The 16,910-nt window shown below is 47.5% G+C and overlaps 1 protein-coding gene across 1 annotated transcript in view; it reads left to right on the top strand.

Moving 5' to 3' along the window:
• Positions 1-8,848: 8,848 nt before the first annotated feature.
• The window catches only part of LOC144164213 (saccharopine dehydrogenase-like oxidoreductase), a 49,132-nt gene continuing 41,070 nt past the window's right edge, over positions 8,849-16,910 (top strand). Inside the window, exon 1 of the mRNA XM_077694730.1 lies at positions 8,849-9,235. Coding sequence (XP_077550856.1) covers positions 9,058-9,235 — 178 coding nt within the window. The 5' untranslated portion in view covers positions 8,849-9,057. The remainder of the gene's footprint in view (positions 9,236-16,910) is intronic.

Below are 16,910 nucleotides of genomic sequence, written 5' to 3'. Positions count from 1 at the left end.
GGCCGGTTTAGGAGCTGTTGTGCTAGTACAGACAGCGGATAGTGGCTTCTTAGTCAATGGGCCACTTATTGCTTTCGCGTTGATAAGGTAGAGTTTTCAAGATTGTGTGTTACGGTCGGTTACACTTGCCACATTTAGGGTGCTTAAATCCGACCATGTGGAAATTGCAGGCCTGTGATAAATGGGTACAGGTGATTATCTAGATGCATAAAACTGTGCCTACTGTCAAGGCATGCCGTGAATTTGTTGTTGGAATGGACATTTACAAACATGTATTCGCATGATTTCCACTGCAGCATAAAAAATTGAGGTAAAAAAGGTGCATTGTAATTTTGCAGCTCCAAAGTAGTACACTACATAAGACCAGCACTGCTTCCCCTTGTGGTGCTTTGGACGGCTCACAGCAAAGTCCACTAAGCATCAGAATCAGCTAGTGCTTGATGTAGTTGCTACATCTATTCCCTTTGAAACGCAAGCTGCTGGACACCAGATTTCCCTACACTAATAACATTAGAATTGGGTTAGAAAAGTGAAATGAACTGGAAAGCTGTGGGTGAAAAGTATGATCAACAGGACAATTCCAACAGGGACAAGACCACCCTGTTTTGGGAGCTTTACCCCAAAATACCAAGGCACTTGGCAACGAAAGGAGCCCCAGCTGAAAACAGAGCAAGGCCTCATGGCTTGTGGAGGGTGCTTCTCGTGGTAGAATATAACTGCCTGTCATCATGCGATTTCGACTGCCCAGGGAAGGTGACAGGAAAGTGTCCGCAAAGTCGCACATCAAGGCTACTATTCCTGTTGACACTGGACAGATAAGAGCCAAAATTACAAATAAACTAGTTTTCTGCACAAGAAAGAGGTCACTTTCTTGTTTTGCCAAAGCTAATAACATGCCCTTAAATAATCCATGCATGACATATGTTCATCACAGATGGGTTTGGGTGCACCAAATTATTTGTTATACGGAACCTTTTTTCCCCGCACTGAGCAGTGCGAACTCGCAGTAAGCAGTTTTATTTCGTGTAAGGCATTTCTAAGAGCAACGCAATCACTTTGTTCTCTGTCTACTTTACTCATACTATCAATTCGTAAATTTATACCAGCAAATAGAAAACAAACAGAAAGAAGAACACAATTTAGCGCACGAGATATCCCCAGCTGTCCATTGCTTTGACACTCGCTGAAAGATTTGTAATGGTCAAGCTGGCATAGATCTGTAGATCGCTTGGTTTTGTTTTCACTGGCATTTCCAGTACACACGCTGCTGTCTTCATGGTTATCCACTGCTGTGTTAGTGTAAACACTCGCTTTAAATGTATGCAGAGAGAGAACGCAGCAGTGTATCTGAAGTATACCATCAATTATAAGCCAGGCAAGGGCGGGAACCCGTTAGGTCGTGACAAGTGGCCTGCGAACATCAGTTCCCACTAGAATGGCAGGATGAGTGCTGCACGCAGGCTAGGGGCACCGTGACTGCAGTCAGGAGATGCTGCAAGAGAAAAATGAAACGTGAAGAATCAAACAACGTTCACGCAACAGTAAATAATCTACGACGACTGAAAAGAAGGGCAAACGACAGAGAAGACCACACAAGCACTGCCCCTGCCCTGCGTTGTTATCGGGGTCTTTCCGCCTGCATTTGCATCAGTTATAGAACGCTGAGTGGTTCACTATTAAATATGAAAACACATAACGAAGTAACCATCCCTTGGCAGGCACTCCTGGCAAGCAAGAGTACTAGATGCAGGAAAGAGGTGCAAGAGGCCAAAGCAGCGTGTTACAACGCCCTCACGAACCACACGCGCACACGAAAACCTTGCCAACAGCGTTCTGTCACGCTCAGTTCGCACAGCAAGTTCATTTTCGTTACAACATTAAGACAGGTTAGCCCAAGGATAACAAGCGATGTTAATGACGCCACATTGAAGAAGAGACAAAGAAGCGCCACGGGCGAGACGGGTTCCCGCGCCGTGCAACAAACCGCCAACAGCTTGCGATCGCCGACAGACGCGAACAGAGCAGCATAAACAGCAACAATAATGCAAGACGGTGAGAACGCGCCGTTAACAATTTCGTAAACGTCGCTAATATAACTGCCGCAAGCAGAAAGCACGCTTTGCAGTAGGAGATATGCGAACTGATTGCAAACCCGCCAAAAAACACTCACCTGGTCGGCCGATGGTAACAGATAACTGCAAAGCTGTTGTGCCAGAAGACGCTGGAGCTGTTGAACGACGACTGACAGAGCGACAACCATCGCCAGTTTATGAATTCTTGCGTTGACCGCATAAGTCGAACGCGACTACTTGAATCGCTACGGCACGTACGCCGTGTAGGCAGCACTCGGAAAAATGTAAACATACCGCGCGGGAACGCTGCGAGCAAACGTGACGTCACATCCGCCTAGCGATGCTCCTCACCGCCCAAGAGGTTGGTTAATTCCTCTCCTGAAGGGCAGGTGGCAATAAACACCGCCGAGCACGGCTGCTCGGGGGTCAGTCGCTGTCAGTCACCGTCACCACCAGCACGCTGCATGTCGTCTCTCGGCTGGAGGGTACCCCTACCCTCACAGGTTCACGAACGCGGGTCTAGATCGTGACAGTGCGTTTACACAGTGGTGTGCAGGGGCGGTATACTCGAGTTTTGTCCCTTTTGCGTCCCTTTCAAAAGTGTTCCTTTTGGCGAGCCCTGATTGGCTAAAAGCAAACAACCGGAAGTGACGTACGCAAGCAAGGCAAACCTACTGCCAACCTTTTGAACGTTTTTAGATACTTTTTCAGTTTCGGAACTGCGCCTTCCAAAGCGGGCGCGACTTTACCCTAGGCGCTGAGAGGGCGCTCCGGTCGCGAGTTGCGCTGTGTCGGCGGCTGTGGCGGCGGCTCCGGCGGAAGCGTTGACGGTGTGCGCGACCGGTCCGCTGGGCTCAAAGTTGCGGCCGCGGTGTAGTTGCGTGTCTACGCTGCGAGTTTCTTCTTTTCGCTTGCGCTTGTCTTCAACCTTGCGCGAGAAACTTGCATTTTCAGTGTATTCGGTTTGGGATGCTATTAAACAGTGCGGCCGCGGGTGAAAGCAATTCGTGACTCCGTCAACATGCTGTGTTTTCTTTCGGGTGCTTACCTTGGTGCAATGCCGACTTGCTTAATTCGCAGTCGGCTGTACGAGATTTTCCAGCCCACTTTAGCAGTGATGCTTGTGAGGAGGCTGGGCACATGCATCGTGCATGGGGCACATGCTTACGCCCTTTACAAAATGTACAACTGTGAGGAGGAGGACGGAATGTAGCTCCTCATGCTAAAAAACTATTATAAACACAAAACAGACTAGTGAACAAAAACTAAAATTCCTAAAGGAGCACTGACACGAAAATTTTATGTTGCACTTTTATTGCTTTTATCGATGCTTAATGGTCTGGTGAACCTGAAACAGCACTTCAGATACTTCAGTGCGCGATAGTTAATTACATTGAACGGCCTGAAAATCGCTTTTTTCAAATTCCCGCGCTTTCATCCCGAACGGCGCATATGACAGCCTCCCGGTTTGACCTCACCGCTTTGTCCGGACGTCACCGGCGCCCGCTTGAGAGGGTGTTGCGCCCGCTCGCCGCTCGTGGAGCCGTGCGCGTGAAGTGACGTCACGAGTTTTTGGCGAGCGCTGTCGCGTCACTTCTTTTTGCTCTCCTGGAGTGATGTCACGCTGATGTCCATTTGCTGAGTGCCGCTCCGCGCGCTGCTCCGTCGGCGCGATAAATGCGATCCAATTGAACTATGTTCTTCGCGTCGCAGGCCGCTCATATTTCAGCCAGGGTATTCTGTTGAGTGAAGGAAGCGAACCGTGCAATTATAATAACGCCGAAAATTGGTGTCAGTGCTCCTTTAATGCTAACGCAATGTAACCAGAAAAGGTACAATTCAAATCTCAATACAAAACTTCCTAATTTGTCCAGGATTTTGGGTTAGCTTAACCAGCGGAACAATTTGATTTCTTTGAAACTACAAAGGATACGCGGATGTCTTTCATAAAGAAAGCAACGTTGCTGCGCATGGCTATCAGGAAATATTATTCGTGATGCAACGAATTTGCGCGATTGGCATGTCAAACGAAATCGTGTTCCCACTTGGCAGCTACTGCTACGTGAAAATTCATTTAAAATGCTGTCGTTCTTGGGCCCCGCTAAAAATTACTGGGCGTACGTACATCTCCTTGCACAATACGCCCGTTTCAAATAAATCGCGAACTGCAATAGCGCGGCTACAAAAGGTTGACCAACTTCCGAGAACAGTTATTTCTTTTCCGAGTACGCAGCCAGATCTAGAGCTGCGTACTCACACAACCCGAGATGCCGGGGCGGAACGCTACGGGAGAGCCGGCATTTGCATGAGGACGAAGGCGTCCAACAGCGAAAAAAATCATGTGACCACTAACCCTACGTAACGTGTTACGCTACGTAGTTTTTTTTTTCCTGAGGGTTGTATTATATTTTTCTGCCATTCTCTCTCTCTCTCTCTCTCTCTCTCTCTCTCTCTCTCTCTCTCTCTCTCTCTCTCTCTCTCTCTCGCACGCGCTGCGTTTGCACGGCGTTGCACGCGCGCTCGCCAAGTCGACGCTCTCATGTGGTGCTGATTATTCTTCTCCGTGCCTGTTCTAGGTTCAAGCGCACCGAGCTTTTCTTGCGCGCTGACATCCCGGCGCTCACATGCGGTTTCAGTTATGTTTTCCTTTCGAGCGGAGCAGGAAGGCAAAAAGTGGCCGCGTATCTGCTCGTTTCGTTGCAAATGCCGTCAAAAAACGATAGTCTTTATCGGCTTTTGCAAAGTAAATGCCTCCCTTCGCTTTCCCGCTCACCTCTCATGTTGTTCCTCTTGCGTCGCGCTCCTCCCAAGGTAAAGACGCCAAATGTTTGCTTAAATCATTTTAAATTTCCCGCGTTCCACTGCTCCAAACCGGGTGTCTCGATGCGAACGTATGAAACTCTATGTACGGCGAAGACGAGCGTTAATCGAGGCGCCCCACTTCAACGCTTATAGAACCGCGTTTCCCTACTCCACATGCGTTGGAAGCAGAACGTGAAACCTATCTAGTGAAACCTTGCGTAAATGTTGCCGGTTGATTTCTTAAAATGGCGCCAGAAGCTATAGTGGCGCGGGCGACAGCAGGCGACGGCGGAGTGAATTCTTTTTCTGCAGTTGATGAAGTATTTAATTTCGCAAAAGACGAGCATGTTTGATTTTTTATAAAGGAACACTGCAAATGTCACTTCTGTATTAATTTGTTCTCTTATATTTTCTAATGTCTTGTTCTTCTTCAACAATGTTGACAACTATGAACATTACACTGGACCTAGACGGGTAGATTTAGCTGTGACTATATAAGACTATTGCGCAGGCGTTGTTTTACTTTGGCCGGGTTGCTGAATCGAGTCACAGACAGACAGACGGACAGACAGACATACAGACAGACCAAAATTTCTGGGTTTAAGTCGCCCAAGAAAGACTATCGTCTTTAAAAGCTCTTTTTCTAGTTAAGCGCTCCGCACGTTTGCTGTGCGTGCGTGAGTGGGCGCACACATCTGGTAAATGTGTGCATCCTTGGAAGCAAACTACTACAATGAACAGAAGGCAATAAATTTTTTTGCCCCTTGCAGTGGTTCTTCCAAGTCCACTCCCCCAGTCGGCTGAGCTCAAAGTTTCGGCGTATGGTGTCTCTACAAGTTTCTTCCTTTCGTTTGCGTTTGTTGTTTACCCCTGCATGGGCGCGAACCTTGCCCTTTCAGTGCGTTCAGTTTGTGACGCTATTGAACAGTGCCGATTTCATCGAGGATTTCGTTGACTCCGTCAACACGCTGTGGTTTCTTTGATGAGACTGGCTTACCGCAATGCCAACGTGCTCCGCATCTGGCTGTACGAGCAGATACAGAAGCAACACTCAGAAGCGTCACTTTTTAGCGCCGCCATCGGATCCGTAGCTTCACCCCATAGTGATTCCCTGCGCAGACAAAGAGCTGAGCAAAACGCGAAAGGTATGTGGACTCATTTTCTCGAAAAGGACGTTGCGAAGACGTATAGGTATCACTAACGTACGCAAAGTCGTCGAGATCGACCGGGCTTACTGGGCACTGAAGGACGGTGCAGTTTCCGTTAACCTTCGCAACCATCCCAGCAACTTGTTGAGGAAGCTGACTCGGCGGCGATCTCCGAAAAAGAGAAATGCAGCTTCTGCACACGAGCTAGGTGATTACAAAAGGAGAGCACTTGCATGCCCACGCAGCGACAAGAGGAGTTGACCAACCATGAGGCGCCTGTTTTCCTGCAGTGCACCGATTTTGCTCAGATAGTCGAGAATATTGCAGCAATACGGCCCTCAGCCAACTGGAAAACGGCAGAACTCAAAAAAGAACTCGAGGCAGCGTCGGCAAATTGTTTTTTACGTGACCGGAATGAAAGCGGTGGCCTACACAATCCTGAAGAGTGTTGTTGTGAGGGACGATATCACGTATGTTGTCCACGAAACGCGAAGCTGCTCTAACAGTCGTGTGAGGAAATATCATTCGTGATACAATAAATTTGCCCGATTGGCATAGCAAGATCATTTGCGTGCACGCTTGACAGCCACTGCTACGCGAACGCTCATTTAAAACGCTGTGGTTCTTGATATTTTAGCCACCGCTTAAAATCCCTGGGCGTACGTACATGACTCCTTGCATAATACCGTCCGTTTCAAATAGATCTCGAACTGCAAAGGCCTCAACAAAATGACGAGCAACGTCCGCGAACAGATTTCTTATGCAGTACGCTGCTAGAAGTGGCGAGGACCGGAGATGCCGAGCGGAACGCCCCCCGCTAGCAGACGACGCTCGCTCTCCTAGCGCAACCAAGCAATGTTTTTTAACCTCCTTGAGCGCAACTCGGAACCGCAGCACCGCGGTGGCGAGAGTCAGCCAGAAGCATGGTGAAGTCAGCACGATGGGGTTCGACTTATCCTACATGAAAAACGGGCAGGTGGTGGAACAGCGGGTTCCGGGACTAATGTATGCAGACGACATATTGTTGATGGCGGACAACTGGATAAGTATGGAGGGCTTGATGGATATATACGGTGAAGAAGCGACGCACCTGGGGCTATCCTTTAGCAGAGAAAAATCGGGGATCATGGTCTTTAATGACGGCGAGGAGCACAAAACAGTATCAGTGCAGCAAGTAGAAATACCATTGGTGAAAGAGTATAAATATTTAGGAGTATGGCTGAACAACAGCGAAGATTACACGCAGGCGCATGAGGCTCACCTTAAGACGAAAGGAAGACGGAACGCGGCTATAATGAAGCATAGAGCCCTCTGGGGATACAGCAAATACGAGGTGGTAGGGGGAGTCTGGAAGGGGGTCATGGTACCAGGATTAACTTTCGCTAATTCGGTTCTGTGCATGAAGCCAGAGACCCAAGCGGGCCTGGAAGTAAATCAGAGGGCGGTAGGCAGATTGGCCCTAGGGGCCCACAGTAAAACTACAAATGAAGCGGTACAAGGGGATATGGGCTGGCCGTCTTTCGAGGCAAGGGAGGCGCAGAGCAAGATAAAGTTTGAGGAGCGACTTCGTGACATGGAGGACGAAAAATGGGCCGAGAGGGTATTTAGGTACCTGTATTTGAGGAGCGTGGACACGCGGTGGAGACGGAGGACCAGACAGCTGACCAAGCGGTACGGAAAGTCGGTAGGGGAAAGCGGGGTTTACGCAACAGTTAAAACGCAGGTAAAGGCAGCAGAGACGACGAAGTGGGCACAGAGAATGGAACCGAAAAAAAACCCTGGAGACTTATAGGGCAGAGAAACAGGAAATTAAGAAGGTGGGATTCTATGGCAATACGAGAGGCAGTGCGTTGCTCTTCGAGGCACGGGCAGGGTGCCTGAGAACCCGGGCATACACGGGTAGCTACAGGCAGCAGGATGAAACGTGTGCATGCTGCGGCAGTGATCGGGAAACTATAGACCATATTGTCAGGAGCTGCAAAGGGCCACCGCGGGGTGAGGGGGAAACGACGCTGGCGGAGGCTTTGGGATTTGGGGCGAGGGGGAACGGGGGAACCTCAACTTCAAGGCCATAGAGGTGACGAAGAGGCGACTGGAGTGGTGGTGGAGGAAAAGTAGGGAAGGGATGGGTACGCAGGCGGAGTAATCATGCGGACGAGAATTTAGAACAGCGAGGGGAGAAAAAAAGGGGGGTGGGGGCGATGAGTTTAAAACAGAAAAGAGGGAGAGATGGGAGGGAGGAAGCAAACTGGGAGTAGGGCAAGTAAACGTAATAAAACAGGCAAGTCGGTTGCTGACAACCGACGCCCCAATTCAAAGGGAAAGCCACTAATCATCATCATCATCATCCATGGCCGCGGCGGGGAGATACGGAACTGAAAAAGTATCTATAAACGTTGAACCTTCCTTTCCTCCATGCTGCTGCCAACGTCCACTTCTTAACCAAAAGTACGTCACGATGAAAGGGGCTCAAAAGGGACGTTTTCAAAAGGGGCAGTTGCGACTCGCGAGGTCTAGATAGAAAGGTGGCTACGCATGTGAAAGCGTCGATATTGCTGCCCGGAGCCCTTTGAATCTCCCGCCGTGAGAAGCGCGTCTCCCCATTGGCGCAAGTCGTGAGGTTCGTCCGAAGCAGAAACCGCCGCGGGCACGAAATCGTCCACTCGAGCATGGAAAGAACGCGCGCGACACGCCGACGCACACAAATCGCGCGCAAAAACGTCCCGTTCATAATTTAGTCGACGTCACTGTGACGTTATATATATTTACCAATCACCGTTTCTGATCCCGATTACGGCTAAACCTGTGTCACCTTAGCGCTACCTGGCGGGCGCGTCTTGCGAGCGGCGACTGACAAGCACACGAGCGCTGTCGACGCCAGAGCCTTCTCCACGCGAGGCACGTTTTGCGAGTTCCCCGACGCCAGACAAGCTAAACGGGTAAAAGGCGTTCACGGAGGAAGTCGCCCAGCGCCCGCCCATTGCGAGCACTGCCGAGGACGTTAGAAGGAAACGACGCACGACGACGACGGCAAGATGTCGTCCTCCCGCGAGCTCGACATCGTGCTCTTCGGAGCCACGGGCGTGACGGGCGTGTACGTGATCGAGGAGCTGCACCGCGCCTCGGAGGGCCTCCGCTGGGGCGTCGCCGGCAGGAGTGAAGCCAAGGTGCGTCAGACGCTGCGCACCGCCGCCCAGAACCTCGAACTGCCAGGTGAGCCGTCCGCGAAAAGCTCGGGAAGTCTAGACGTCGGTTTCAGTTGCTATGCTATTATAATGTCCGCTTTCATGGAGTAAAACTGAAGGCCACGGCGCATGTCTTGAAGTCGGCCTTCAAGATAGCTTTTTTTTTCTGCGTTGGTTACTATCTGAAAGGGAGTTTATTCGCGTTAATTCTGTTCTTTTAACGACGCGGGCAGCGCGTAATCTAATCGGCTTGCTATTTCTGGGTGGTCCGTACTTTATCTGCACCGTCCAAAGACGCTCCCGTACAATAACTGCCGTAGGAGTATGTGTAAACAGCCCAAGAGGAAACTAATATTTGCGACAATTCTGATGTGACTACGCCGACGCATCAAATGAATTCCGTAACCTATTTACTATTCCTGCACGGCCTGTAATTACGTGTACAGTCTGAAGATCCACGCGTAGAGGAAACGAAGCGCCATGTAAACAAACATGCCCGACTGCGTCCCGGACGCGGCGAGACGTGGAATACGGAAACCAGACCCCCCTGAAATACACATAATGGCATCTCGTCGGCGAAAGTGATTGTTTCTTCGATTGACCATACGGAATACTTCTAGATAGTTCTAGGTAGGCCTCAAAATCGGCAATTCCTTGCAAAAGGAGAACAGTAACACGGATCTCCATTCGGGCATTTCTTGGGCAGTTCAAAACAAATCCAAGGCAGCTTAGCCGAATGCCTGAGTGAAGAAGCTGCGCCGGAAAACGTCCGCATGCTTCTGCAGTGGTAGAGAGCTGACAGCTGCGCTCAGCTTGGCAATAGAGCTTTTGTTTTGCACCTGCCATAGTACGACCACGCAAACAGTTGCATGTTTTACTCGTGTGCCAGTCTCTTCCTCGAATAAAATTGTCTTTTCTCTTGAAGGAAGGCCGATTTTTTTTTGTTTTTGTGGGATTACGGGCTCACTGTTATTTTTCCAACATGTTAGGGGATGGGGCTTTGTGAGTGTGAAAAGGCGGTTTCCATTATGCAGCAAACAGAAAAGAAACAGCATTGTCCTATTCGCCAGCACTGCTACGTGTGTTGATAGGTGTGAACCAGTGTACGGCCGTTCGAGCAATGCAATGTGTTTTATGGCGTTCACTCTGACCATGGTACACATTAAACATCCGTAGTGCATCAGCAGAATAATGGCACAACAAACAGTTGTGCACGAAAGCTATCATCATCCGCCGGTCTGTGCCCAGTGCCTGTCCCAAAGTTCCAGCCTCTTCGGCCATCAGCTTGCCAACTCCACGCTTTGCCTCCAAATTTTCTCAGTTCATCTCTCCAGTGAGTCCATGATCTTTCGGTATTTCATTTGCAGTCCCTTGGTTATCATTCCCCTAAACGGATCATCCGTAACTGGCATGACGTGTCCTTTCCAACTGCCCTCTTTCCACTTAATTTCAAGATAAAATATCTGCCACGCAAGTTTTCTCTGTAGTCCACACTGCTGTTTCCTATCTCTGACTGTTATCTTAAGCATTCTTCATTCCGTGGCTCAGTGGGAAGGTCAGAGTTTCCGTTCAAGTTGCTTCGTGAGAGCCGAATAGTTTTTGCCCCGTATGCTATTCCTGGAAATACTTATTCTTTGTATAGCAGCTCTTTTAGTAACACAGGCAGATTGCTGCTTAGTATTTTACAATCTTTAGAAAAGGCAGCCCATGCCCTGCCTATTCTGCGATTAATTTCCTCTTCATGATTTGTATCGGCACTGAGGGCTTGCCTAAGCTCGATATAATCACCTACATTCTCAATTATATCATTATCTACTTTGAAGACATGTTGTTTGTGTATTCACTGTTGTACATGAGGAGATCCGTGCTGTGCTAAGGAAACTCAGAAAAGGCTTTTGACGGCAGAAGCCAGGTGCCTAAACTGAAGGCAACAAGAGGCTGTTGTTGCATCATGGGGCCTCAGGTCCTGTGCTATTGTTGGATTTAGTTCAGAGCACGCTAGTTGGGTGTTACAGTCAAGCATCTTTCCCTCTGTACAGCCAATGCTCTTAATTTGTGGAGATTAGTGTGCGGCGTACCTTTGGATGTATGCTCTGTCTAGTTATGCCTAAGTGTATAAAAAGCGCAACCGTGCTTTTGTCGAGATAGAAATGGGTACCTGGTAATTGCCACCACTAGCATCCGTGTGGCATCGCTAATAGCAGGTAATACCTAACCCTAAACTACGGGACTCTTCTGTTGTTCAACCTAGACAGCATGCTGTACGGTCCACATCCCCAAATGATGCTGAACTTTGTGTTCCGCAGTTCGCTGACAAGCTGTCTTGTATTTGTAACAAAGACATCAGGACTGCTGATAAAGACATCAGGATGAAACTGAACTGAACACCTGCATGTTGAAGCCGGACATAATAGACTTGCATTTAACTTTGACGCGACACGACGTTTACAATCCAGGCTGTGATTTTGCTTCATGATCGGCTGCGTTTCAACCTGTGGATGCTTGGTTGGCAGCTTAATAAGAAATGGTCTAGTTGGACGTCCACAGCAACAGGATTTGGAAACAGCGGAGTAGCCGCAGATGAAAAACTTGTAGCAGACATGCTAATGAAAGCAAGCTGCAGGTTCGTAAAAAACAAGTACAATAATATAATAAGTATCAGGCAGTTGCAGTCATGAACAAAAGTCTTAGCAAAAACAGGAAGCATTCTTCTTAGAATTAAAGAACAAGTTTATTTTTTCCAACATATCATGTGTGAAGGAGTCATGTTTGAGTCTAGGGGCCCTATTCTTGACCTCGTGAATTCTTCCTGAAGTTGCCATGTGTTTTGTATTGGCAAACCATAAGCAATCAGTGAAATGTGGAAGTATAGCTCTGACGACATGCTGTGTAATTTTACGCTTTGTTTAAACATATTGCTACCAAGCTATTAAGTAACGCGGATGAAAGATGTGGAAACTTGTGCTGCCTATTCTAAAAATTAGGGTGGCAGCGGAGGCTGGTAAAAGGAACACAATTTTTTATGCTAAAATTGGCATCAACACCACAGGGCAGTCAGGTAACGTTGATCCCAAAGCGAGAGAAAGGTCGTCTATCTATTTCTTTTTTTCACTCGTTTTTAGCAACATGGTTGAGCTCTCTCCTTCAGTGCAAGCGTTGTGTTATCACCTTCCCGGCCGTCACTGCCGCCACGCTACCGTCTGCTGCTATGTTAGAAGTTTATGATGGGATAGCAGAAAAAGACAGCTGTGACATCGGTTGTGTGACGCGGTATGGACAGCAAAACGCTGCGCCTGATAACAGCGGAGTGTACTGATGCTGCCAATTAACTCATTCGTCCGTCTCAACTTCGTGAGTTTTCTTTTTCCCTCGAATTCAGTCATGTGACCCTCGAGGAGGACTGTGGACAAATGGAATGTATCTGCTGCTTTGTTGTGGAGAGGCTTGTACTGCCCTCTTGCTTTGCTGTTACGCCAAACCAATGACTGCTTTTTTTATTGCTCAACGTAAAAGAATTGGTGCAGCTTGCTCTAACAGTGCAAGGCTGGAGGAACAGCTGAGCTGGCGGCCCCTCTCAGTTCATTGGAGGCGCGACTGGTTGCACTTCACGTGGATTTCTGAAATTTCTGCTGACAGTTCTCCCTCACTGGCAGGCCTGGATCGTCTTGTCCGCGGACTGTCACATCTGTTCCAAAGTGGACCGCCTGAGTACACGCTAGAACCCGCGGCATTCCGTGCTGGATATTTTTTCCGGGCATTTTTTTTGAAACACTCAATGGCAGTAAAAGCTTAAAATGCTGTGCTGTTAAAACAAAATACAAGGTGTTATTTTTATGCTCCGTGATCGCTGACTTGGAAACAGTCACAACTATTTTTTTTTTTTTTTGCTAGAAAACAGTTTTGGACTGAGTGTCATACAAAACTGTGCCTTTTGCAAATTCACGGGGATTTCACGGTGCTGAAGGTTGGTAAAATTTCTTGCCCTAAATCACGGCAATGGCACTCGTCCATTTGCAAGCTGTTTTGTAATATCATGCAACTTTTACATAGCCTGAAGTTGCCAAGGTGTGACGAATACGCTTCCGCCAACTGTTTATATTACGTCACATGTTGTTATTCAATCGTGGAAAGGGCGTGGCCTATGAGCCCTGTTGTTGTTGGATAGCAAATGCAGGCCTACGTTGAAATGTCCACTGCTTTTGATTGAGTTTTTCAGTGTCAGCCAAGAACTATGCACCTTCAGTGGCGAGAAAGATGGCAAACTTTAGAACTGGCGATGCCAGTTAATGTCGTGGAGCGTCAAAATGATGAAAGCACACACAGCCACATTGTTAGCCGGCAGCATGGTACGAAAATGAAAGCCAATCAGATAAAGCTTCCGGCAGATTCACGGAGTTGAGAATAGGACCCTAGGTTGCAAAGCAGTCTTCGTTGCTGTCTTCACTAGGATTGCAACAAGGCTTAGCATGATGAAAGATCCAAAGCCGTCCAGACGGGAAATTAGAATGCCGCCTAAAACTCGCAACCAGTCGGGGAGGTTAGTGAGGCCTGTTGCATCCTTCGGGAAGCAGATGTGTGTGCGATCATGCCTTTGATCACTCCTACAGGATAAGAAGAGTTGAGCTTCCTACAAGAGCACATGCGCCAAACATGGCTTGGCGTGTCTTGCGTTGTGTGTGATGATGCAGTCATGTTTTTTTTTCTTTTAATTTTTTTTCTTTTAATTTATAACGTCCCAGGTTTCATGTTTCTCAAGTAAATTCTCTAGTTGATATCTTGTTTTTGCTAGTGAAGCCTATTCAAAAGTACCTGCCCTTCCTTCAATATACAGTCTAACCCACTTACGAAGTGCCTATTAAAAGTGCTGTCCTGTTGTACCAAATAATTGTACAACAGGGCTAGGCAGAAAAAAGTTAATGTTGTAAGAATTGGGTGGTTTTCACCCAATACTTGCAAAAACAGAAATGTAACTGCATCGTCGACCACTCAGACTTGGCCATGCGTTTGCCAACCGGCTCCACAGGGCCCCTAGGAAAGATTACGGACTTCTAACTGGAGGAAGTCTCTGGACCAGTTCCTTGACTTTTGTAGACACAGTCTTTCTTGGGATACTTAAATGCAGAAATTTTGGTCTGTCGGTCTGTCTGTGACTCAATTCAGCCATCCGACCAAAGTGAAACAGTAGCAGCGCAATACTCATACATACCCACTGCCAAATCTAAACTCTAAATCCGGTGCAGTGTTCATACTTGTCGACATTGTTGAACAAGAACTGAACATTGTGCAAATATAAGGCAGAAAATCAATACATAAGTGATACTTGCACTGTTTCTTTATTAAAAAAATTATGGATGCTTGGTTTTTGCGATAGCAAATGAAATACTGCATCAACTGCAGAAAACCATTGCCTCCTGTTGCCCGCGCTCCTGGCAGCATTTAAGGAATCAAACGGCAACAGCAATGATGGGATTCACTAGATGGGATCCACGTTCTGTTTGGAACGCTTGTGGAGTAGCGCAACATGGTTCTGTAAACACTGTAGTAGGGTGCCTCGATTCATGCGCGTCTCCGTTGTAGGCCAGTACTGGCACCAACACACCCGGCCTGGAGCAGTGGAATGCGGTATATTTAAACTGACTTGAGCAAACCTCTAGCGTGTTATCTTGGGGGGAACAAGACAGGAGAGGAACAGCATGAGAGTAAAGAAAACCTTGGGACCTCCTCCTGTAAATTCCCCTAATACTCTTGTACTTTTCTGAATAAATTTGAATTTGAAAAGAGGAGGGAGGCATTAACTTAGCAGGAGCGCCAGTCGACTGTCGTCTTTTGCCAACATTTGCAGTGAAAGGAGCAGATAGGCGGCATTTTTGTCTTTCTTTTATTATGATGGGCAGATTGCACGCCACTAAAGTGGCATTGTTTGTTGCCCGCTGTAGGTTTATTTAAGTCTACCCAGTGTTGAAGATTAAAATGTCTTACTTCCCGGGCCAGCTGACAGCAGAAGATAAGCGGGGCAGTCAGGAGGTCCCTTCCTTCCGGGATGGCGTGGCTGCATAAGAGGCACTAGCTTTTTCTCAATGTTGGAAAGATAGAAGATGCTGCAACTCGTTTTACGCCTAAACTCATGCCTGGACACGCACAATGCACCCAAGATCTCTCACAGATCTCCAAATACTATGCCTTACGTAGGCTCTTACCGTCAGGCTCAATTTTTATGACCAGTAATGAGAGAAATGACCATTGCTGTAAGCTGTTTATTTTACCAGATTTAGGGGAAATCCCAAAGGTGGAGTAAGTTTCTGTGAAGGAAAGTTTGACATCCACCTAAATGCAGCCAAACGGCTACAAAGGAAAGCTAAACAGCTTTCTGAGAAACTTCGCAGTTGAAGAAAAATTTGTCCTGGTCCAGGATTCGAATTCGGGACCACTGCTTAACTGGAGCAGTCACTCTACCAACTGAGCTAACCAGGAGGCTAGTCATTAGTAGCGCGAAAGCAAATTGATCAACAACTCGAAGTGAAGGACAGGTGTTAATCGACCAGATTCAGGGGAAATCCCCAAGGTGGAGTAAGTTTCTGTGAAGGAAAGTTTTTTCTTCAACTGCGAAGTTTCTGAGAAAGCTGTATAGCTTTCCTTTGTAGCCGTTTGGCTGCATTTAGGTGGATGTCAAACTTTCCTTCACAGTTTATTTTAGCATCTAACGTCAGTACATCAGTCAATCTCCTTTGCCCTTCTACAGTTTCCACCCTTGGCCGCTGTCGTCTTATTCGGCATAACCAGCTCTGACGTACACGATCGGGCTTGCAAATACGACTTCACAGGCCGCTGGCCGCCGGTCACTTCTTGTTGGGCAAGCGGCAACGGTTCTCCCGGTGTGCTTGCTCCAGTGGGCTGGATAATTCTGTCCCCGGCAGTCTCGCTCCTCTCTGTTGTAACGGAGAGCTCTTTCCTGCCATTGTTCTCCAAACGTGACCCACTTCCTCACAAACACAGCCTTGCACTGCTTGGCTCTTGTGGTTTCGCTTGCACGGGTACCTCCATTCATCTCGATTCGTGGCTTCGCGTTTCCTTCTTCTCGGATTTGTGATTAGTGCTAGTGGGAGGTTCATTCATTCATTCATTCATTCATTCATTCATTCATTCATTCATTCATTCATTCAGCTTTATTCACTTTCGTTTCACACAGTTTTTCCTGTGGTCTGCCAAAGCACTGAATGCTTGTTGGCTTTCCAGGCAGTTGGTGTAAACGTGCACAAACGAGAATAAGCTCACTCACAAGTTTTAACACGACCAATACTTCTTGCTTGAAAATCACATAGCAGAATTATGCATTGCAACTCAACATAAACAGCAAAAACGTACTTGTAGACAGCACAAATATGTACCATTCTTCACCAATATACGTTACCCGAGACACAATATTCTTCAATTTTTTTAAAAGCATTCTCCTTCGTGTTTTTATACCATGTAAAGCATTTCGGAGAGAATTAAGAAATTCTGGCACGTAATGTTTCCTCTTTTTTTTTTTTTATTTCCAGTAGTTTGTGTACACTTGTGGCTTCATGAAACTTTCGGTTTTTCTTAGCATTCTACTTTTCTTAACAGAAAAACTTTGAACTGGTTGCAGAAATGATATCGTCTCAGTACCTTGTACCGAAAAAGCTGATGCACCTGGACTGCACCTAAATAAGAATACTCGTCCT

This window comes from Haemaphysalis longicornis, unplaced genomic scaffold (assembly GCF_048455015.1).
Source record: "Haemaphysalis longicornis isolate Haplotype H1 unplaced genomic scaffold, Haemaphysalis longicornis Haplotype H1 scaffold_13, whole genome shotgun sequence".
NCBI lineage: Eukaryota > Metazoa > Arthropoda > Arachnida > Ixodida > Ixodidae > Haemaphysalis > Haemaphysalis longicornis.
Note: the sequence above shows the minus strand (reverse complement) of the source record. Positions and strands in the feature narration are given on the sequence as shown.